Source organism: Phyllobates terribilis, unplaced genomic scaffold (assembly GCF_046119375.1).
Source record: "Phyllobates terribilis strain yellow unplaced genomic scaffold, ASM4611937v1 Scaffold_4__5_contigs__length_816908805, whole genome shotgun sequence".
NCBI lineage: Eukaryota > Metazoa > Chordata > Amphibia > Anura > Dendrobatidae > Phyllobates > Phyllobates terribilis.
Window position 1 is genome coordinate 71,661,034 of NW_027362764.1, and position 23,608 is coordinate 71,684,641.

Below are 23,608 nucleotides of genomic sequence, written 5' to 3' on the forward strand. Positions count from 1 at the left end.
ACCGCTCTGCTGAATGGTCGAGGTCGTGACCAATCACCATTATTGGCGCCAAATTTAAACACCGCTTTGCTGATTGGTCGCGACCACAACCTATCAGCATTATTGGCGCAAAATTTAAACCCCGCTCTGCTGATTAGTCGCGACCGCCGGCCGTGACCAATCAGTGATATAGTCGCCAAATTTCAACACCGCTTTGCTGATTGGTCGCGGTTGCTGGCCGCGACCAGTCAGCGATTTTGGCGCCAAATTTAAACACCGCTCTGCTGATTGCGCCGGGTCTGTCGCATACATATTCTAGAATACCCGATGCGTTAGAATCGGGCCACCATCTAGTTTCATGAAATAATTTAAAAAAAAATACGTGGGGCTTCGCCCTATTTTTGTGTCCAGCCAGGTACAACTAGGCAGCTGGGGGCTGGAATCTGCAGCGCAGGGAGGCCCAAGCTTTCTGGGTCACCCCAGCTGCAAATTGCAGTCCGCAGCCACCCCGGAAAATGGCGCGTTCATAGAAGCGCCATCTTCTGGCGCTGTACCCAACTCATCCAGGGCCCTGGTGCGGTGGCTCACTGGGTAATAAAGGGGTTAGGGCCAGCTTGGCATTATCAGCTGGCCCTAAGCCCGAAATTCATGGGGTCACGCCAATATTAGACATGACCACTATGAATTTCTAGTAAAGTATTTTAAAAAAACACAACACCCAGAAAAAAGTCCTTTAATTGAAATAAACACACAATTCTTTATTGTTCTAAATTAAACCATACTTACCATCACGCCCATTCCAGCTGAAGCCAACGATCTCCTGCAATAAAAGAAAAATAATAAAGCAACATCATCCTTACCTTTCCATGGATCCCACGACAGCTTCAGCTCTGCTGCATCGAGATGACAGGCTGGACCGCAGGAGAACGCTGCCATCCAGCCTGTCATCCCGCAGACACTGAGAAGCGCAGGCATGCTTGCGCTCCTCAGTGTCTCTCTGTGACGGCATAAAGATGAGCCGAGTTCATGTCCAATGAACTCGGCTCACCTCATGCACGTCACTGACAGCGTGGGAGAATTCTCCTGCACTCAGCGCTTCAGCGTGAGAATTCTCCCACGCTGTCAGTGACGTACATGAGGTCAGCTGAGTTCAATGGACATGAATGAGCTCACCTCATGCACGTCACTGACAGCGTGGGAAAATTCTCCTGCACTCAGCGCTTCAGCGTGAGAATTTTCCCACGCTGTCAGTGACGTGCATGAGGTGAGCTCATTCATGTCCATTGAACTCAGCTGACCTCATGTACGTTACTGACAGCGTGGGAGAATTCTCACGCTGAAGCGCTGAGTGCAGGAGAATTCTCCCACGCTGTCAGTGACGTGCATGAGGTGAGCCGAGTTCATTGGACATGACCTCGGCTCATCTGGATGCCGTCACAGCGAGACACTGAGGAGCGCAAGCATGCCTGCGCTTCTCAGTGTCTGCGGGATGACAGGCTGGATGCCAGCGTTCTGCTGCGGTCCAGCCTGTCATCTCGATGTAGCAGAGCTGAAGCTGTCGTGGGAACCATGGAAAGGTAAGGATGATGTTGCTTTATTATTTTACTTTTATTGCAGGAGATCGTTGGCTTCAGCTGGAATGGGCGTGGTGGTAAGTATGGTTTAATTTAGAACAATAAAGGATTGTGTCTTTATTTCAATTAAAGGACTTATTCTGGGTGTTTGTGTTTTCTTTTAACTTTGACTATGAGGTTAGTAATGGGGGTGTCTTATAGACGCCTCTCCATTACTAACCTGGGCTTGATGTCAGCTGGCATTATAAGCTGACATCAACCCCAGCCCTATTACCCCACTGCCACCGCTACAGGGCAGTGGGAAGAGCGAGGCTAAGTGCCAGAATTGGCGCATCCTATGGATGCGCCATTTCTGGGGCGGCTGACGGCTGGTGTTTCTAGCCTGGGAGGGGGCCAATATTCATGGCACCCTTCCTGGGCTATTAATATCAGCCCCCAGCCAGCTGTCTGCCTAGCCTTTGCTAGCTATTAAAATATGGGGGACCCCACGTAATTTTTTTTGGGGGGGGTCCCCCATTTTAATAGCTGGTAAAGGCTAGGTATTCAGCTGGGGGCTGATATTAGTAGCCTGGGAAGCTCCGTGGGTATTACCCCCTTCCCAGGCTTCAAACATCTGCCCCAGCTGTCTGCTTAACCTCCGCTAGAGCCTAAAATTACGGGGAACCCCACGCCAATTTTTTTTTAAATAAATCCTTTATTTTAACACTAAATGACAAGTACAGTAATCAACACTGTCACTGTACTTCATATATATGTGACTGACATGTTTCTATCTATCTAATCTATGTGTGATGCTCTATTCCTTCTATTCTAAATTGTCGGGTACAGATGCTGAAATGCCGGCCGGCTTTTTTAAAGAGACAGTGCATGAAAACACTATTATTTTTTTTAATAAATCCTTTACACTAAATGACAAGTACAGTAAGCAACACTGTCACTGTACTTCATATATATGTGACTGACATGTTTCTATCTATCTAATCTATGTGTGATTCTCTATTCTTTCTATTCCAAATTGTCGGGTACCGGTGTATGCCGCTGCTGAATTGCCGGCCTTTCATGTTTCACTGTTGGCACTGTTCCCATCGATGTGGGCAATCACTGTAATGCCACAACCACCATGGCTGTGGCATTACAGTGAGTGGCAGACAATCCCTGCATGATTGGTGCTCTCAATAGCGCCAGACATGCAGGACACGCTTTTGGTGCACGAACAGTTATCGAACATAACCTCGAACAGCCGAATTTTTTGCAAATCGTTCGGGTTCGTCGAACAACTCAAACACCGCCCAAAACAGCTCGAATTTGAGATTGGCGAACAGTTCTAGTCGAACACCGCTCATCTCTACTGTCAATCGACATCAGTCTGGGGCACTATTCAAAATCTCACCTCGTGGGTTATCCTTGATCATGAGGAAGGTGAGAGATCAGCCTAAAACTACACGGGGGAACTTGTTAATGATCTCAAGGCAACTGGGACCACAGTCACCAAGAAAACCATTGGTAACACATTACACCTTAAAAGTTTGAAATCCTGCTGTGCCCGCAAGGTCCCCCTGCTCAAGAAGGCACATGTGCAGGCGCATCTGAAGTTTGCCAGTGAACACCTGGATGATTCTGTGAGTTATTGGGAGAAGGTGTTGTGGTCAGATGAGACAAAAATTGAGCTCTTTGGCATTAACTCAACTCACCGTGTTTGGAGGAAGAGAAATGCTGCCTATGACCCAAAGAACACCGTCCCCACTGTCAAGCATGGAGGTGGAAACATTATATTTTGGGGGTGTTTCTCTGCTAAGGGCACAGGACTACTTCACCGCATTATCGGGAGAATGGATGGAGCCATGTACCGTAAGATCCTGAGTGACAACCTCCTTCCCTCTGCCAGGACATTAAAAATGGGTCATGGCTGGGTCTTCCAGCAAGACAGTGACTCAAAACATACAGCCAAGGAAAGAAAGGAGTGGCTCAAAAAGAAGCACAGTAAAGTTATGGAGTGGCCTAGCCAGTCTCCAGACCTTAATCCCATAGAAAACTTATGGAGGGAGTTGAAGCTCTGAGTTGCCAAGCGACAGCCTCAAAATCTGAATGATTTAGAGATGATCTGCAAAGAGGAGTGGACCAAAATTCCTCCTGACATGTGCGCAAACCTCATCTTCAACTACAAAAAACGTCTGACTGCTGTGCTTGCCAACAAGGGTTTTGCCAACAAGTATTAAGTGTTGTTTGCCAGAGAGATCAAATACTTATTTCTCACTGCAAAATGCTAATAAATTTATCTAATTTATACAATGTGATTTTCTTGATTTTTTTTGGATATTCTATCTCTCAATGTTAAAATTAGCCTACCCTTAAAATTATAGACTGGTCATGTCTTTGTCAGTGGGCAAACTTACAAAAACAGCAAGGGAGCAAATACTTATTTCCTTCACCATATATTTGTATATCTGTTATCTATCATCAAATTTTTCTTCTATTAAAGTTTTGGGTCCCTAGACTCCTTTCTAGTTTGACTATTTCACTTACACTCCTTTTTTATTACCTGTATCTCTGTAAATGTGGACAGGATTCTCTTTAATCTACAGTTTGAGGCTATTTTCGGAGACTTTCTCTTACAGCACCAGTGGCAGAGCTCTGTTCACTCTCTTCTTCTCCCAGTAAACCATTGTATGGTCGGAGAGTACATTTATAGCACACAGTTTTACAGGACTTCTGTTACTTTAAGCTGTATAATTCCCCTTGTATCTGACAACATGTGAGGGAATAAAACAGCGGCGGTTAAAGCTTTAGACTTTTCGATCTCGCAGGAAATGTCATTGTTTTATCTCTTTTAGAATCTACCACTAAAAACTCTGAAATGTCATTTTGTCAGCAAAGGCAAAACACACAAAGTTAACCTTTCCTGTAATGCTATATCAACATCAGGGATGGTGCTACGGAGCCGGATTCAAGCTGAGATACATTTACCATCAACTGTTTAAATGGATTAATCATTATTTGTCATTTGGCTTTTCTGGATGTTACTTTGAGATATAACAGAAGCTTTATTGGGGTTATCTCATCAGCCGTAACCTTTCGAAAAATTCAAGTTTCTAGCACCTTCAGGAGACAACAGATTTTTCTGGGATAGCCCCAGCCAGCCAGACATATTTTCTGAAGGAATATCGTATTATATGTCGTGCAATCAGATGAGTGACTCAGGAATCACAACTACTCTTATAGAGCATTTCTCTGTTCTGTAATAGCCGTGTATCAATTAAAATGTAACTTTTATTAATTATTTATAAAATTATTAAAGTGCAAGTGCTCACAAACTAACATAAATACAACAATAGGAGAGTGATCCACTCATACACTCCTTTTCTCCAATGTCACACCTGATATAGATATATCAAATGTTCAAGTGACCACAGGTGTGACATTGGAGAAAAGGAGTGTATGAGTGGATCATTCTCCTATTGTTGTATTTATGTTAGTTTGTGAGCACTTGCACTTTAATAATTTTATAAATAATTAATAAAAGTTACATTTTAATTGATACACGTCTATTTCAGTTATCAGATATTGTATCATTACTAATAAGCCCATTTAGCTATATCACATTTTTCTGTTCTGGCCAAGGGATTCACCTTAATGACTTTCCTTTTCCTTCACAAAATTTTTTTTCCAAACCAGCTTATTATCTGATCTGCTCCACTCCCTAAAAATGGACAACTTTGCACTGGCAGTCTGCAGACAAGCTTTTCTTGATTCTTGCAAGTGTTGCATTACATGGTGTACCTTCAGATGACTGGTTATTCATGTAAGATAACAATGACTCCAGTCCGCTAGAATGGGAATCATTCTCATAAAGAATTTTTCCATTCTGGCTCATCAACCACACTCTACAAAAAACATACAGTGCTTTGAAAAAGTATTCTTACCCTGTGAACTTTTCCACATTTTTTCACCTTACACCTACAAACGGAAATGTTTTTTAGTAGGATTTTATGTGATATATCAACACAAATTATCAAGTATTTGTGAAGTGTAAAGGAAATGATACATATTCACTGACACAATTCAGCTGCCATTGAGTACATGGAAAGAGAAAGTCCTCAACTGGTTGGTTCCATCATTTTCACTATTGGGTGGAGAAAACTTTTGCAACCGTATTGCCATTCCCCAAAGGAATTGCATAATAAGCAATCAATGGAGTAAAAATGGCCATAGAATTGGAAATGAACACCAGAGCTTTGCAACAAAATTCAGCATTATGATGGGAGCTCAATAGCTTTGCTATGGTGCTACCTCTCAACCCTGATTCCCACTGGTTAATGTTCTAGAGGCTTTCCCTTTATCATAAAACATTCTCCCCAATCAGTACACTCATTCATACAGTGGCATGTAAAACTTTGGGCACCCCTGGTCAAAATTACTGTTATTGTGAACAGTTAAGCAAGTTGAAGGTTAAATAATTTTTAAAACGGCTAAAGTTAAACATGACACATTTCCTTTGTATTTTTGGCAAAAGAATATATATACAGGTGCATCTCTAAATTAGAATATCATCAAAAAGTTAATTTATTTCTGTTCTTTAATACAAAAAGTGAAACTCATATATTATATAGAGTCATTATAAACAGAGTGATCTATTTCAAGTGTTTATTTCTGTTAATGTTGATGATTATGGCTTACAGCCAATAAAAACACAAAAGTCATTATCTCAGTAAATTACAATAATTAACAAAAAACACCTGCAAAGGCTTTCTAAGCATTTAAAAAGGTCCCTTAGTCTGTTTCAGTAGGCTCCACAATCATGGGGAAGACTGCTGACTTGACAGATGTCCAGAAGTCAGTCATTGACACACTCCACAAGGTCCCAGAGTTCCAATTTTCATTTGGAAATCAAGATTCCAGAGCCTGGAGGAAGAGTGGAGAGGCCACAATCCAAGCTGCTGGAGGTCTAGTGTGAAGTTTCCACAATCAGTGATGGTTTGGGGAGCCATGTCATCTGCTGGTGCAGGTCCACTGTGTTTAATCACGACCAAAGTCAGCGCAGCCATCTACCAGGACATTTTAGAGCACTTCATGCTTCCCTCTGCCAACAAGCTTTTTGGAGATGGAAATGTCATTCTCCAGCAGGACTTGGCACCTGTCCACACTGCCAAAACTACCAATACCTGGTTTACAAACAACAGTATCACTGTGCTTGATTGGCCAGCAAACTCGCCTGACCTTAACCCCATAGAGAATCTATAAGGTATTGTCAAGAGGAAGATGAGAGACCCCAGACCCAACAATGCAGACGAGCTGAAGGCTACTATCAAAGCAACCTGGGCTTCCATAACACCTCAGCAGTGCCACAGGCTGATCGTCTCCATGCCACGCCACATTGATGCAGTAATTGATGCAAAAGGAGCCCTGACCGAGCATTGAGTGCATTTACTGAACATACATTTCAGCAGGCCAACATTTCCGATTTTAAAAACATTTTTCAAGCTGTTGTTATAAAATATTCTAATTTACTGAGATAATGACTTTTGTGCTTTCATTGGCTGTAAGCCATAATCATCAGCATTAACAGAAATAAACACTTGAAATAGATCACTCTGTTTGTATTGACTGTATATAATATATGAGTTTCACTTTTTGCATTGAAGAACTGAAATAAATTAACTTTTTGATTATATTCTAATTTAGTGAGATGCACCTGTTTATAGTCATTTTTTACATTTTAAAAATTACAGAAAGGAAAATGGGCCGATGCAAAAGTTTGGGCACCTTTGGAGATTTATGTGCTCAGATAACTTTGAACAAGGTTTCAGACCTTAATTAGCCTGTTAGGGTTATGGCTTGTTCACTGTCATCGTTAGGAAAGGCCAAGTGATGCAAATTTCCCAGCTTTATAAAAACCCAGTCTCCTCTAACCTTGTGCCAAAAGACAGCAGCCATGGGTTCTTCTAGCAGCTGCCTAGCACGAGAAGCAAACCAGAACCCCCACTTTACTGCAAAAGACCTTCAGAAAGATTTAGCAGACTCTGGAGTTGTGGTTCATTGTTCTAGTGTTCAGAGACACCTGCACAAATATGGTCTTCATGAAAGAGTCATCAGAAGAAAACCTCTCCTGCGTCCTCACCATAAAATTCAGTGTCAGAAGTATGCAAAAAAACATCTAAACAAGCCTGATGCATTTTGGAAACAAGTCCTGTGGACCAATAAGGTTAAAATAAAACTCTTTGGCCACAATGATCAAAGGTATATGTGGAGAAAAAAAACACAGAATTTCAGGAAAAGAGCATCTTACCAACCATTAAGCATGGGGGTGGATCAATCATGCTTTGGGGTTGTGTTTCAGCCAATGGCACGAGGAACATTTCACTGGTAGAGAGAAGAATGGATTCAATGAAATTTCAACAATTCTTGATGCAAACATAACACCATCTGTAACAAAGCTGAAGTTGAAAAGAGGATGGGTTCTACAAATGGATTATGATCCTAAACACATGTAAAAATCCACAATAAGATGACCTCAAAACACGCAGGCTGAAGGTTTTACAATGGCCCTTATTGTCCCCTGATCTGAACATCATTGAAAATCTGTAGCTAGACCTCAAAATAGCAGAGCATGCAAGACGACTCAGGAATCTCACAGAACTGGAAGAAATTTCCCAAGAAAGAATGGATGAAAATCCCTCAAACAAGAATTGAAAGACTCTTGACTCGCTTCAAAAAGCGTATACAAACTAACCATTAGTTATCAAAATAGCGTCATACTTAATATCTTTATATAGCACCTCAAGATACAGTATATTAACCGTTAATATAGGTACTAACCTTGCGGGGTGCCCAAACTTTTTCATCAGACAATTTTCCTTTTTGTTATGTTTAAAATGTAAAAGATGAAAATATATATAGAGGGTGGGCCGTTTAAATGATTGCACCTAAATTAAATGGGAATGGTTGGTGATATCAACTTCCTGTTTGTTGCACATTAGTATATGGGAGGGGGAAAACTTTTCCAGATGGGTGGTAACCATGGTGGCCATTTTGAAGTCGGCCATTTTGGATACAACTTTATTTTTTTCAATGGGAAGCGGGTCATGTGACACATCAAACTTATTGAGACTTTCATAAGAAAAACAATGGCGTACTTGGTTTTAACATAACTTTATTCTTTCATGAGTTTTTTACAAGTTTATGACCACTTATAAAATGTGTTTAAAGTGCTGCCCATTGTGTTGGATTGTCAATGCAACCCTCTTTTCCCACTCTTGACACACTGATATCAACACCGCAGAAGAAATGCTAGCACAGGCTTCCAATATCCGTTGTTTCAGATGCTGCACATCTCGTATCTTCACAGCATAGACAATTGCCTTCAGATGACCCCAAAAATTAAAGTCTAAGGGCGTCAGATCGGGAGACCTTTGTGGCCATTCAACTGGCCCACGACGTCCAATCCACTTTCCAGGAAACTGTTCATGTAGGAATGCTTTGACCTGACACCCATAATGTGGTGGTGCACCATCTTGTTGGAAAAACTCAGGGAACGTGCCATCTTCAGTGCATAAAGAGGGCAACACATCATCATGTAGCAATTTCAGATATCTAGTGGCATTGAGGTTTCCATTGATGAAGAATGGCCCCACTATCTTTGTACCCCATATATCACATCATACCATCAAGATACGAGATGTGCAGCATCTGAAACAACGGATATTGGAAGCCTGTGCTAGCATTTCTTCTGCGGTGTTGCTATCAGCGTGTCAGGAGTGGGAAAAGAGGGTTACATTTACAATCCAACACAATGGGCAGCACCTTGAACACATTTTATAAGGGGTCATAAACTTGTAAAAAACTCATGAAAGAATAAAGTTACATTAAAACCAAGCACACCATTGTTTTTCTTATGAAATTCTCAATAAGTTTGATGTGTCACATGACCCACTTCCAATTGAAAAAAATAAAGTTGGATCCAAAATGGCCGACTTCAAAATGGCCATCATGGTCACCACCCATCTGGAAAAGTTTTCCCCCTCCCATATACTAATGTGCCACAAACAGGAAGTTGATATCACCAACCATTCCCATTTAATTTAGGTGTATCCATATAAATGGCCCACCCTGTATATTTGCCTAAAATGCAAAGGAAATTGTCACTTTAGCCCTTTTAGAGACCATTACATCTTCAACTTGCTTAACTGTTCACAATAACAGTCATTTTGACCAAGGGTGCCGAAACTTTTACATGCCACTGTAAGCCAGAGTGGAGCTAAAAAAAATACCTCCTGCTTTGGAGGTACTTACAATCTTTCCACGGACAGTCTATTTAATTCAAGGAGGACTTTAGATTGATGTTAGCCAAACCCAACAATTTTGGTTGGACCAGTTGATCATCTTATGAGTAAGGGTCATGAATAGGGGCCTCCCAACTTTCTCCTGAAGGCATATGTTGAGAAGATAAAAATTTAGGGCAGTTTAGATTTCAACCTTGGGAGGAAAGCCATCATCAGAGGTGTCTGACAGCGACTTACTTCGCTCTCCTCAATTCAAAAGTGTATTGGTTGGAGCAAGAGAAATAGATGTTTGGACGACCGTCAGCTGTATGGCCTCTTGATAAAACACATTAGAAATTGGTTGAATATACCGGCATTTATCTAAGTGAACATACAGATAAAAGTGCTTTTTTAGGTGTATAATAATTATATATTTTTCCAGATCATCACTTTTAGGGCTCATACACACAGTCTTCATTCAGCCCCATACAACCTTGGAACAACTTTTTGTTTGGAGTCATTATACAACTTCTATTGTTCATGGAGCTCTGTTCTACACTGTTTGAATGTAGCTTCGACTTTACTAAGAACTTTTCGGTAATACAATGATGTATGGTAGTCTATGCATTGCCTGTGGCTCCATAATATCATATCAATATATTTTTCTATGTGTACCTTATTTCCTTTATATACATCTTAATGTATTAATTGCCTTTTTTATTTTAATCACTTTATCAATATTTCATCTGTCCAGATGCTCCTCTTTATGTGTTTGCATAATGCATAAGATATAGTAAGTACATTAGGCTTAGAAAAATGCAGGACATCCGTACATCCAATTACTTTTTTGACATTCCACCCAGTTGGTTAACCTTTAATTTGTAAGACCAGCTGCTCAATAGCGATTGTAATAAAGTTTTTCCCTCCAAGAAACCTCTAGGAAGCGGTTGCAATTCTCATACTTAGGAACTGTCACTTGATATATGTGGCATCGCTTATTTTCAAAGTTGACAGCTTTGTTTATTGTCTCAGCGAAAACAGATTAAAATCAATTTCTCTTGAGAGGTGTAACCTTGAGGTGAACGATTCCAGTTCTGATTATGGAAATCAACACTTATTTTTTTGTTGCTTCCATTACAGTTATTATTATTTTTTTTTATGACTTTTGCGCTCTTTGTTTTTTTTTAGTATTTTTGTTTATTCTTTGAAGCCCATTTCTGATTTCGTTAACCAAATGAATGCGCCTCCGATAATTTGGTCCTTGTTGTCACCTTGTAGACGTTCCCTGTGATCACAGGCGTATCGTGGACCGCGCTGACACTTTGAAGTGACGGGATTGTCTTACTACTAAATACTAAAAAAAAAATACCACAATAGATTAGAGTGATTTCCTCTTTCGTGAGCAGATCTTCAATCTTCGACATGCCGAGTCCTCGTTGTTTTATTCTTATCTCACTGTTTTTAATATCTTTACCACCTGGACCACAGAGAATTGTCTATTTGGATTAGAGATAACTGTGGAGAGTATCAGCAAACGCTTGTGGTTCACGATATTTTCTTTATAAAGTAAAAAGGAGGATTTAGATTGAATAAGCAGATTCGTGTTTTGCAGTTGTCCATCTTTTCCCGATAAAGTTAATCTTTGTAGAGAATTACAACTTCAATAGAAATAATCATATAAAAGTTAATGTTTATTTCTCCATTTACAAAAAAGTAATGAAACAAAGTAAAGTCCAATGAACTTGGGTGTAACATGGGTATAGACTGAATAGAGACACACAGGGCTGATCAAGACTGGTGCCATATGGTGCGTCTGCCATACTCCTCTAAGGTCAATGCTTCCATGATGGAATAATGCGATAATATGGCGTACTGTGGAGGAACAGCATACGCTCTGTGCACCTCTACAGCTCTGTACGTCTCAAAACCTCACAGGGTAACTCCAATCTTTAGATGATATCACCTATCCACTGGAATGGTAACTTGTTGATCATGGAGGTCCAACCTCTGGGACACTCAGTGATCCCAAGATCTAAGCTTTACCGAGTCCCATCTGAAAGGAGCAGACAATGCTCAGCTTTTTCTGGCAGACTCATAGAGTTTTGAGGTGCTTACCCCCTACCTTTCAATTCAGACTACAATCTGCAGAACCCCATTCTTGGGATTGGTGAGGGTCTCAAAGGTTGGACCCCTTCTGATCAGCAAGTTTTCACCTATCCTATGGAAATGTATTAACTTCATAAAGGGGATCAGTCAGCAGGTTTTTGCTACCTAATCTGAGAGCAGAACAATGTAGAGACAGAGACCCTGATTCCAGTGATGTGTCACTTTTTGGGCTGCTTGATGTAGTTTTCATTAAATCACTGTTTTAACAGCAGGATAATATCACTAGAAGACTAGTAAACATGAAGCCAAGAAGTCTAACCCCGCCTCCACCACTGATTGGCAGCTGTCTACCTATGCACAGTGTACACAGAAAGCTACCAATCAGTGGTGTGGGTGTGGTTATACAGAGCTCAGCATTCAGAGAACTGCTAGATCTACAACAGATAAATAAAGGATTTTATAAAAAATGACAGCAAGCAGCTCAGTAAGTGCCACATCACTGCAATTAAGGTCTCTACCGCTACATCATGCTGCTCTCATGGGTAGCAAAACCTGGCGACAGATTCCCTTAAAGATGGTTTAATATGGTAGTGTGCACAAGGCCTTACATTCAAGTCGGTTTGATTATGACAATGTGGAAAACTAATTTAATAAAATCAAAATGTTGGGTCCGATATGATCTAGCATGACCAGTCTGAGCTCAGGTATACAGAAACATATTCAGAGGGTGGGAAAAGGACATGGAAGGAGCATGACTTTCAAAATTGGCGCATAGTCATGAATTAATTCAGAAGCCCGCCATAGTCTGGAATCTTGCACAAAGCCATTTCAAAATGTTAAAAAGCAGGATTATGTCCTTTATGATTCCCTATGATTTGGGATTATCCAAATCTATTACAGTCCATCACGGTTTGGTAGAGGCAGCACAGTGGCTCAGTGGTTAGCACTGCAGCCTTGTAGCGCTGGGGTCCTGGATTCAAATCCCACCAAGGAAAACATCTGCAAGGAATTTGCATGTTCTCCTCGTGTTTGCGTGGGTTTCCTCCGGGTTCTCCAGTTTCCTCCAACACTACAGAGACATACTGATAGGGAATCTAGATTGTGAGCCCCAATGGGGACCGTGTCGATAATGTCTGTAAAGCACTTTGGAATTAATGGCGCTGTATAAGTGAGTAAAATAAACAAATTACAGAACAGTAAAGGACGCTCTCTCCTGAACTGTTGTTTGGATGGAAGTGGGCCTTTGTTCCAGTGGAGCTGACACTTAGTTCTAAGGCACAGGAAGAACAGCACAAGAAATGGCGCCAAAGAACGCTCCAATTGTGATTTCTTTATATTTTCTTATGTCCAATATTGTCACCAATCTAGATGTTTCAGGTATTTCACCCTTCATCAGGCTTATAGTGATGATGAGGATGCCATACTTTTCTTCTCTTCACAACAGTTTAAGATCTGCTTCTTGGAGAATCCCACTCCAGTCCTGGGACTTAATACCACAGTCAACGTCCATTGCTTTATTCCTTTATTTCTGATGAAGGGGTCGATACCCGAAACGTTGCCATAACATTTTATCTAGTGCAGTGTGAATTTTGGACATGAGAAAATATAAATAAATCACAATTGGAGCATTGTTTTGGTGCCGTTTGGTGTGCTGTTCTTCCTATCTATTGTCATCCATAATGATTCATTATTTTTCGTCATGTTCTGTTATGATCTGCTATGATCTGTCAGATTTCCACTTCCGGTTTTCCAATTTTTTTTGTTGTCCAGTTTATAGTTAGTAACTGTATACAATCCAACAGTCCCTTTTTTTGCAGGACTGTTCCACAGATAGGACAGTAAAGAAGTGGAGTTTATAAAGATTTTAAAAAATCGGAAGTTTTTTAAGTGGGTAGGAGTGGAACAGGGTTGAGTTTGGAATGTCCCACAATTTGGGATCTGAATGTTGGTAATTATACATTTTACATTCTTTTTCAGAATCTATAAAATATCTCAAATTGAAAAAGCTAGAACTTTATTGTTGAAATGATCAGCTTTCCATAATAGTCATTATGGTCTACCGATAAGCGTATATCCCCTAACCAACCAGGACTTTATTACTTGAAAATAGAAACGTCATTCAAAAATTGATTCTGACTTTACTGTGTTATATGAAGCAATCTTCTCCCTGACTTACATCTTACTCAGATGTGTTCTTTGCAATCCAGATTTCTATTCCAGTATATTACTGCGGTGGATCGGTTTAGAGAATTATTTGGTTTGGAAATGCAATTTTTGTTGAGGCAATTGAAATAAAAAAGTTCCATAATGAACTTGTTTGTATCAAACCAGGCAGATTATATTATAGAATAGACTGGGCTGGTTAAATCTGTGTCACGCTCGATAACAGTAAAGCATTAAAAGTGGCTTTTTATAGACCTCAGAGCTGCTTAGAGAGTTTCACTGTAGATCTTTGCATTAATGTGTTTTTTTTATAAGTTTGCTGAAGAATAATGTGCACATGCAAACATCCACTCTTAAAATTTGACTCCATAAAATGTAACGTGCCCACCGGTACACTTGTGTGCCTAATTTTCTTTTTTAAAAAAGATAAATTTTAGCACAATGGAGTACTGGATGGCTACAAAATAGATTTCATTGGGAATGTTTCAACTTATTCTGCCCTATTCTGCAGTACCCATGGATTAAAAAGGGAAAATATTACTGACAGATTCTCTTTAAAAGAACACAGTCAGGACTCAGGAGCAATAATGGAAATAACAGAATCTCCAGAGACTCGCATCCCACAATCCTATCTTTATCTACTTGTGCCCTGGTATCTCGACTACTTACCTTCCCCAAGATATATAGGGGTGTGAAAAAGTGTTTGCCCCCTTCCTGATTTCTTATTCTTTTTTCATGTTTCTCACACTTAAATGTTTCAGATCACAAAACAGATTTAAATATTAGACAAAGATAACACAAGTAACCACAAAATGCAGTTTTTAAATGGAGGTCTTTATTATTAAGGGAAAAAAAGTGATTGCCCCCTTAACCTAATAACTGGTTGGGCCATCCTTAGACAGAACAACTGCAAGCAAGCGTTTGCGATAACTGGCAGTGAGTCTTTTACAACGCTCTGGAGGAATTCTGGCCAATCATCTTTGCAAAATTGTTGTAATTCAGCCACATTGGAGGGTTTCCGAGCATGAACCGCCTTTTTAAGGTCCGGCCACAGCATCTCAATCAGATTAAGGTCAGAATTTTGACTAGGCCACTCCAAAGTCTTAATTTTGTTTTTCTTAAGTCATTCAGAGGTGGACTGGCTGGTGTGTTTTGGAGCATTGTCCTGCTGTATAACCCCAGTGTGCTTCAGCTTGAGGTCACAAACAGATGGCCAGACATTCTCCTTGAGGAATTTTTGGTAGACAGCAGAACTAATGGTTCCATTTACTACAGCAGGTTTTCCAGGTCCTGAAGCAGCAAAACAGCCTCAGACCATCACCCTACCATCACCATATTTTACTGTTGTTATGATGTTCCTTTTCTGAAATGCTGCGTTACTCCTACGCCAGATGTAATGGGACATACAACTTCCAAAAATTTCAACTTTTGTCTCGTCAGTCCACAGAGTATTCTCCCATTCTCTTATCAAGATGTAGCAAAACTGAGATGAGCCTTTATGTTCTTTTTGCTCAGCAGTGGTTTTCGTCTTGGAACTCTGCCGTGCATGCCATTTTTATCCAGTCTCTTTCTTATGGTGGAATCATGAACACTGACCTTAACTGAGGCAAGTGAGGCCTGCAGTTCTTTGGATGATGTTGTGGGGTCTTTTGTGACCTCTTGGATGAGTCGCCGCTGTGCTCTTGGGGTAATTTTGGTTGGCTGGACACTCCTTCAAAGGTTCACCAACGTTCCATGCTTTTGCAATTTGTGGATAATGGCTCTCACTGTGGTAAAGCTGGAGTCACAAAACTTTAGAAATGGCTTTATAACCTTTTCCAGACTGATAGATCTCAATTACTTTGTTTCTCATTTGTTCCTGATTTTTTTTGGATCGCAGCATGATGTCTAGATTTTGAGAATCTTTTGGTCTACTTCACTTTGTCAGGCAGGTCCTATTTACCGTATTTTTCGGACTATAAAACGCAGTAGACCATAAGATGCACCCCAAATTTTGGGGTGGAAAATAGGAAAAAATATTTTTTATAAGATGGAGGTCCATCTTATAGTCCAAATAGTAGGTCTCTTACCTGGGGGGTGGTGGGGCGAGGGTCACAGGAGGCAGGGTCCCTCAGGAAGGTGGCAGAAGTGTAGCATAGCAGAGTGCCTTGGGTGGGAGAAGGCGGTGCCCCAGCAGCAGGGGGTTGCGGTGGTGGTGGAACGGCATAGTTAGAAGCAGGGTCCCTCCCTCAGGAACCCGGCGGCAGCAGGAGCGGTGAGATGCTGTGGGCCCAGTGTCGGTGATGAAGCAGAGCACAGTGCACTGCTCTTCCAGGGGCCATCTTCCAGAAGCCATGGTCTACAGGAAAATGGCCGCCCGAGCCGGCACATGCGCAGTATGAGATCTCGACGGCCATTTCCCTGAGGCCCACTGCTTCAAGAAAATGGCCACCGAAGGCAGCGCATGCGTAGCTGAGATCTTGGCTGGGTCAAGATCCTAGTCTGCGCATGTGGCTGCCAGGAAAGCTCTGCCTGACCGCTGATACTAGGCCAACAGCATCACACAGCTTCTGCAGTTGCCGACTTCCAGATGGAGGGACCCTGCTTCCTTGCGATCCCGCTCCACCACCACCGCAACTCTCCGGTAAACCTGTATGCAGACCATAAGACCAAATGTCTGTATTCGGACCAAATGTGGGGGGAAAAAAGTGCCTCTTATGGACTGAAAAATACGGTAAGGGATTTCTTGATTGAGAACAAGTGTGGCAGTAATAAGGCCTGTGTGTGGCTAGGGAAATTGAAATCAGCTTCCCAAAGATGAGATAAACCACAGTTAATTTATGCTGTAGAAGCATTGAAAACATTAACTGTACAAGAAAGGACACCTAGTCTATATGATGATTACTTAGCTAGTGATAAATGCCAAACAGTGCAACCAAAAATATATAGCCCCAAACACAATTTTTTTACATTTTTTTTTATACTTTGAAGCAAAACTGCATGAAGGCTCCCATGACTTGAAAGTTATGGGCATAATTTTTATGATGTGCCAATACATAGGTATGTGCATATAGAGGTAGTTTTTTTTTAAAAGCATTAAAAAACTATGTTTTCTAGTGGAAACGACTTTATGAAAAACACTTTTTCATTTCCTTAACCCCTTAACGACCTTGGAAGTATGAGTACGTTCAAGGTCGCATCCCCCTCTTTTATCTGATCAGCTGTCATGTGCCCCTAACAGCCGCGGGTGGAATCGCAATCTACCCACGGTTGTTAACATGTTAAATTTCACTGTCAATCTCTGATAGCGGCATTTAATGTGGCTGTGGCGGAAGGACCTCACTATTCCCGCCCATTGGCACCCATGTCACATGACTGCTGGTCGCCGATGTGTTGGCATGACAGCCTGGGGTCTGCAGGAGACCCCTGCAGCGATCATTGTCGGGATGCTATGAATGCTGCCCAGCGTTAAAAAAAATCAAATATACACATATTTGGTATCGCCGTGTTCACAATCGCCCGATCTATCAATATATAGAAAGAATTAATCCGATTGGTAAAAGGCGTAAAAAATCAAAAAGTCAGAATTAAGTTTTTTGGTAGCCCCAACATTGCAATAAAATTCAATAACAAGCGATCAAAATATTGTATCAACCCCAAAATTGTATCAATAAAAACGTCAGTTCGGCGAGCAAAAAATAAAAAAGTTATGGCTCTGGAAAGAAGAGGAGCAAAAAAAGTAATGCAAAACAGAAAAACCCAAGGTGGTGAAAGGGTTAAAGATAACCTGTCACTTGCTCAAAAAAAATTAATCTAAATACCTTTTAAAAATAACTGAGATCCCCTGATTCTGCTATTCTTTTCCATTTTGCGCTGCGTCACTCTTTTACAGAGATATTCACATTTGTTTATTCTGGAGCACAGCATGGGAAATCTCTGCTTGCAGTGCAACTGGGTATTTTTTCAGAGTCTTCTCTTGGGGCGTGTGCTTTTACCCTTCTCTTACTGATGCTGCCAATCACAGCTCAGCAGCATGTGAGACTGCTAGATAAGCTGCTGTGATTGGCATCGTCTAGGAGGGAGGGGTAATATTGTACACAAAGGGAAGACTCTGAAGAAACGCTCAGTTGGACTGCAAGCAGAGATTTCACATAGTGCACTCCAGAAGAAACAAATGTGAATATCTCCTGCAATGGAGCAACGCAGTACCAAGTGGAAAAAAGTAACAGAATCCTGGGGAGCTTATGTAACGGATGAAATACATTTTTTGAGCAAGTGACAGATCTTCTTGAAGACTTTCCTAAAGTTTTTGAAGGGTTTTAGGAGAAATCTTTTCCTGAACCTTTTTTGTTTTTGCTTCCTTTTGATTAGAATAAATTCCATCAGGAAATGCCTCAAAGTGACATGCGCTTTCTTTTTTACCAACAAGTGTCTTTGAAAACCTGAAGCAAAAAAATAATAGACTGAACATATGAAGAACACCAAGGTGGTTTTACAATAGAAATGAACAGGAAGAGTCTGTCAATTGTATTTCAAGCAATTTTTCAGGCATTTTTTGGAGCTAACCTGTTCCAAACAAAAATCTCAATAAACCCCACATGCACATACCCTTATATTATGATATTATTTTATAAGTCAGATTTTTTTTTGTAAAAAATGAGAAAATTGTTCCGATAGCAAAAAGGTTAATCAAGTGGTAACTTAAACTTACACCAATTCCATTAGTATTTACAAGTTTTTAGTAAGTATGGACTTCTCTCCATTCTCCATTATTCATCACTCTCTGGCCTATGTAAATATTTTAGACATTGATCAATTACGACTTTGTACTGACAATGGGAGTATGTGTACTGTCTGCAGGGCAACTCTGCTGATTTATGGTGAAAAAAGATGAAATCTCATTTATTATCTGTGTAATTAAGGCGCTCGCTGTGTCCAAATTGCTTTCAGATATATTTTGTTTACACAACTGGAGGCAATAAAACATCGGCTAATGAAGCGTCTTCACTTTTTGGATGATGGAAGAATTTATATCTTACAAGTTATGACAATTTATGTTTTTATGCTACGGCGGATTTATCACTACTGTTTGTATCATTAGTTTTTAAAGCAGATGTAAGGTGTCATGTGTTTAAACCAGCAATTAAATAGTAAAGAAATATATATTGGCCCCAAAGGGACATTTATCTGTGACATTAAACAACATATTCATATTCCCTACAAGTCTTGGCAAAGTAGTCACTGAAAAAGTTTGACTGTAAGAGTGACTGATGGAGACATTTATTGTTTTTAATTTATTATGTCATGTTATTCTTAGAGAAATTGATTTGCTTTTTATTTTCAGTTTTGCCATTTTTAAGCTTTTTATTTAGAAATTTAAATTAAGGCATCACTGCCGAGGTGAATTTTTATTTTTTTTTTGCTGTAGTTTTCTGAAGTTGCAGTCAAAATGCTTTGTTTTTAAAGCAAAATTCAAAAAATTGCGGCTTTGCAGAAATCGAGGTGAAATCCCGGAAAAATATGTAAAGTTTTACAGTCAAATAGAATATCAACTCTTAGGCCTTGATTCATCAAAGCTTTTTCACCAGAATTCTTTGAAAAGTCACAAAACTTTTTGCAACCAGAGTTTGCACTAACATTTTGAGACTTTTTTTCAAACCATTTTTACCCAGATCTGATTAAGTGGGCGGAGCTGGGGTGGGGCTGTGTGTGTGCATCCCTTGCTCGTCAAATTCATGACAAGTGGCGGCATTCCTTATGCCACAAATCTTACTCCAGTCTTTAACCGGCGTAGCTCACCCCAGTCTTAATGAGGCACTCACAGTCATCTGATTCATTAAGTGGCGTGTGCCACTTAATGATTTAGGCGCATTTGTTACCCAGTATGTGCCGCCGCCAGAAATATATGTCAGTGTAATATGATGAATTTGATGGGTGGGTGTGACGTCCCGTCCCACAAATGTCCTACTTATCCTGCCCCCATATTGGCAAAGTTGGGTGGGACTAACATGTGAATGCCAAAAGTAGCAATATGTTTGCGCAACGTCTGAGTTGAGCAAAAATGTTGCAACTTATTAATGTGTTTATGCCAGATTTCTAGCATAAACACCTTCATGAATAGCCTCCATAGTTTTTGCCACGAACTTCAAAAATGCATGACAGCAACAGTGGGTGAACAAAGCCTAAGGGCCCCATTCATCAAAGTTTTTTGTGACAAAAAAAGCATTAAATCCTTGAAATTAACAACTCAAAGTTGTGCCAAAGTTTTGTGACTTTTGGCTTTTCACACCAGTTTCTGTAGAACTGGGTGGAGCTTGGGCAGAATAGGTGGGAGCGGCGGTACCAGGACCCCACTGCTCATCTAATTCATGGCATGCCGTGGTGTTCCTTCTGCCAGAAATGTCACTCCAGTCCCTGAATAGAGTAAGAGATTTCTGGTGTTGCGCACAGAGGCACAAGTCACTTGTCAGATGCTTCTGAATTGTTAGGAGGCATGCACCTCTTCATGAATCAGGAGCATCTGACGCCACCACGCCCTTGACCAGTGCGAAAATCGCCAGTCTTGATAAATCAGGCCCAAAGTGTTCTAAATATTGTTTAATATTCATGTTTAATGAGAAATAATAGAACCTGACAGACTCAATAGAGTTGGAGTCTATCTTGCAATAGATCTTACATTGTGGCTTTCATTGTAAGCTAAAGCCGCCACACAGATGTGGCCAACTTATAGTTTTATATTTTCTATTAATATGCACCAGAGGCTGCAATGTATAAATGTGCCATATTTCTTAAAGCAAAGTTTCGTTCTTCATTCTGTCTTGTCGTGTTTTCTTCTCACCTTGCAGCTTCGACGGATGACAGTGCAGCGGAGAAGCAGCGCGGGTCTTTGCACACGGGATTAATTATAGGAATACTTGTACTCGTACTGGTGGTTGTCGCTGCCATCCTTGTAACAATTTACATGTACCATCACCCGACATCTTCTGCAAGTCTCTTTTTCATTGAAGTAAGTTTATTATATATTTCTCCTAAAGAGTTAGGATTCTGGAGACTTCACAAGACTGAGCTCAATTATAGACCATTTTCTTACCTGCATTAAAAGGGGTCGTCTGGTGAAGAGAAGTTATCAGAGATGAACGAATTTATGGAAGCAGAACTGAATTCTACTCCTATACATAACTTATTCTCACCTCACTCACCAGCCTGGGTAGTCCACTCCATGCAGCCCATCGTCCATCCTCAGAGCAGCCTACTCTTTCCCCCAATATGATCTGCATCTCCCGGCCTGTTCACTCTAAGCTGGGACTTCTGGCTGAGACCAGGTCTTGGCGTTGTGACATCACAGATGTAGTGGCCTCTGAAGCCTACTTGCAGTTGTAAGTCCTGGCCTAGAATGAGCAAGTCGAAAACGTGAAAGTGGAAAGAAGATGACCAGATGGCAGGCAGTGCTGCTGGCCTTCAAGGTGTCTTATTTCTGCTGTCATATCTCCAGCCTATTCAATCTAGGCTGGGACTTCTAGGCAAGAACAGGCGACCTGAAATTATGTCAGGACCACCAACAAAGCTGCTTCAGGAAAAAGACCACTGGCTTTTTCCAGAAGCAGCTTTCCCCCGACATGGTCCACATCTCCTGTCCTGTTCACTCTAAGGTGGGACTTCCGGCTGTGCCCAGGTATTCTTGATGTCATTACGTCATGGATGTGCAATGCGCAGTGATCTCTGAGGCCTGGATGCAGCTGGAAATCCCAGTCTACAGTGAGCAGGTCGAAGATGTGAAAGTGGAAAGAAAATGACCAGATGGCAGGCAGTGCTGCTGGTCCTCTGGGCCTCTTTTTACTGCCATCATAGCTCCAGCCTATTCACTCCAGGCCGGGACATCCGGGTGCAAACAGGCCTCAGAGGTCACTGTGCATTTCATGTCCTGAGTCCCCCTGGAATTATGCCAAGACCGCCAACAAAGCCGCTTTTTCCTAAAGCAACTTTCCTTAAAAAACTCTTCAGTTCCACCGGCATCTTAAAGATGCCATGTGCACGTGCCTTTTAAAAGGAGAGTTTCCAGAAGCCGTTTCCACTAGAAAATTTGTCTTTTTTTGACCACCTCAAAAAAACCTCTGTATGCACATACCCAATATATTCTGGGGACCATCATTTTATCAGTATTATGTCATTTACAGCACCCAAGCTCCCTCTGATAAATACATTTATTGGGCTCATGGAAACCTCACATAAGACCTACACGTGTTGATCTGACATGATATCCGAGTCTTCTATGTGCTGTCTAAATTGTTAATATGGTAAACATATTCCTGCGCCGGGTTCTCAGATGGCACAATATACTGAAACATGTTTCTTTCATGAACATCAGATCTGTCTTTTGCTGGATAAAGGTTTTCTATCTGACTTTACAATAACTTATTAAATATCTGTCAGATCTTAGTAAGAGCGATGACCTTGTGCAGAATGCTGATCTCACCGCACTCCCGAGATCCAGGCTCACTATTTGCCAAATAATCTCTTTTCTTACTACATCTTTAAAGTCGAGAGTGTGAAATATATTTTTTTTTTCAAAGAAAACCAGTTACTTTTGAGAAAAGTAATTTGCATAATACTTTGTACATGAGAGGAAAATACTTTAGAGAAATAGAGAATTATATATTGATTTGCATTTGAAGTTACAATTTATTTTTGATTTTTACTTGTTTCTTAATTCTTAATTCTCACTCCGTTCACATATATTCCACTACCCATCCTCATAGGATTCACGTACTTGTCTCATGAATGTTCCATGATAGCTTTTTGATTCACAGTCTTTTTTATGATGGGAACCCCTGAATGTTCTCCCGTCATAGAGGAAACAACTTGCTGTACTACTACTCCAATGAACCTTGGGGGGCACGTAAAGCAACTGTATGTTCTGCCCTAAATTTTAAGCCAATGGTCCCAGCTACACCTCTTGTCATATCTTTCTTCTTCAGCACCAATGGAAGACTATCAAACACTGTTATAGAGTAGTTCTTAAAGGGGTTTTCCACTGTTGGTCATCGTTGTGTTAAAACAATAAAATCAGATGGTACTCGCCCTGCCCGGGTCATTAAAAGTGGCAAATTTTTTGCATACCTTGCTAAAGAAATGCTATTTTGGATGCATTTCTGATTTCAAAAGATGGGAGGCCTAAATGTCTTGATAATGTAAATTTAATATAACAATTTGAAATACAAATTGCTCCAAAATAGAGGCCTCAACATGGTGATGGTCCAGGGGAATATGCCCCTTTTGCCCTCTCTGTGTTGTATCCCTGTCTATCATTGAGTCATAAAGTGGCCATACAGACAAGATTAATGTTGGCCAACCTCACCCACATCAATTTCGGGGAAGGAAGGGATGGGTATTTTTAGATTTTCAGATGTTCATTATTTTAGTACAGCAGATAAGCTGTCAGATGCTTACTCCTCCTCCATACATTGAGAATACACGCATGTGTATGGAAGGGTTTTGTGGAATAGTTGTTGGTAGCAGAACAGTTTGGCCGACCACTATCTAAGGAGTTTAGAC

The 23,608-nt window shown here is 40.7% G+C and overlaps 1 protein-coding gene across 3 annotated transcripts in view; it reads left to right on the forward strand.

The window, feature by feature from the left end:
- Nucleotides 1–23,608, forward strand: part of PLXDC2 (plexin domain containing 2) — a 782,113-nt gene that overhangs the window by 756,195 nt on the left and 2,310 nt on the right. For all 3 annotated transcript variants that reach the window (XM_073677477.1, XM_073677478.1, XM_073677479.1), the window contains one exon: nucleotides 20,902–21,062. In XM_073677477.1, the coding sequence (XP_073533578.1) occupies nucleotides 20,902–21,062 (161 nt within the window). The remainder of the gene's footprint in view (nucleotides 1–20,901; nucleotides 21,063–23,608) is intronic.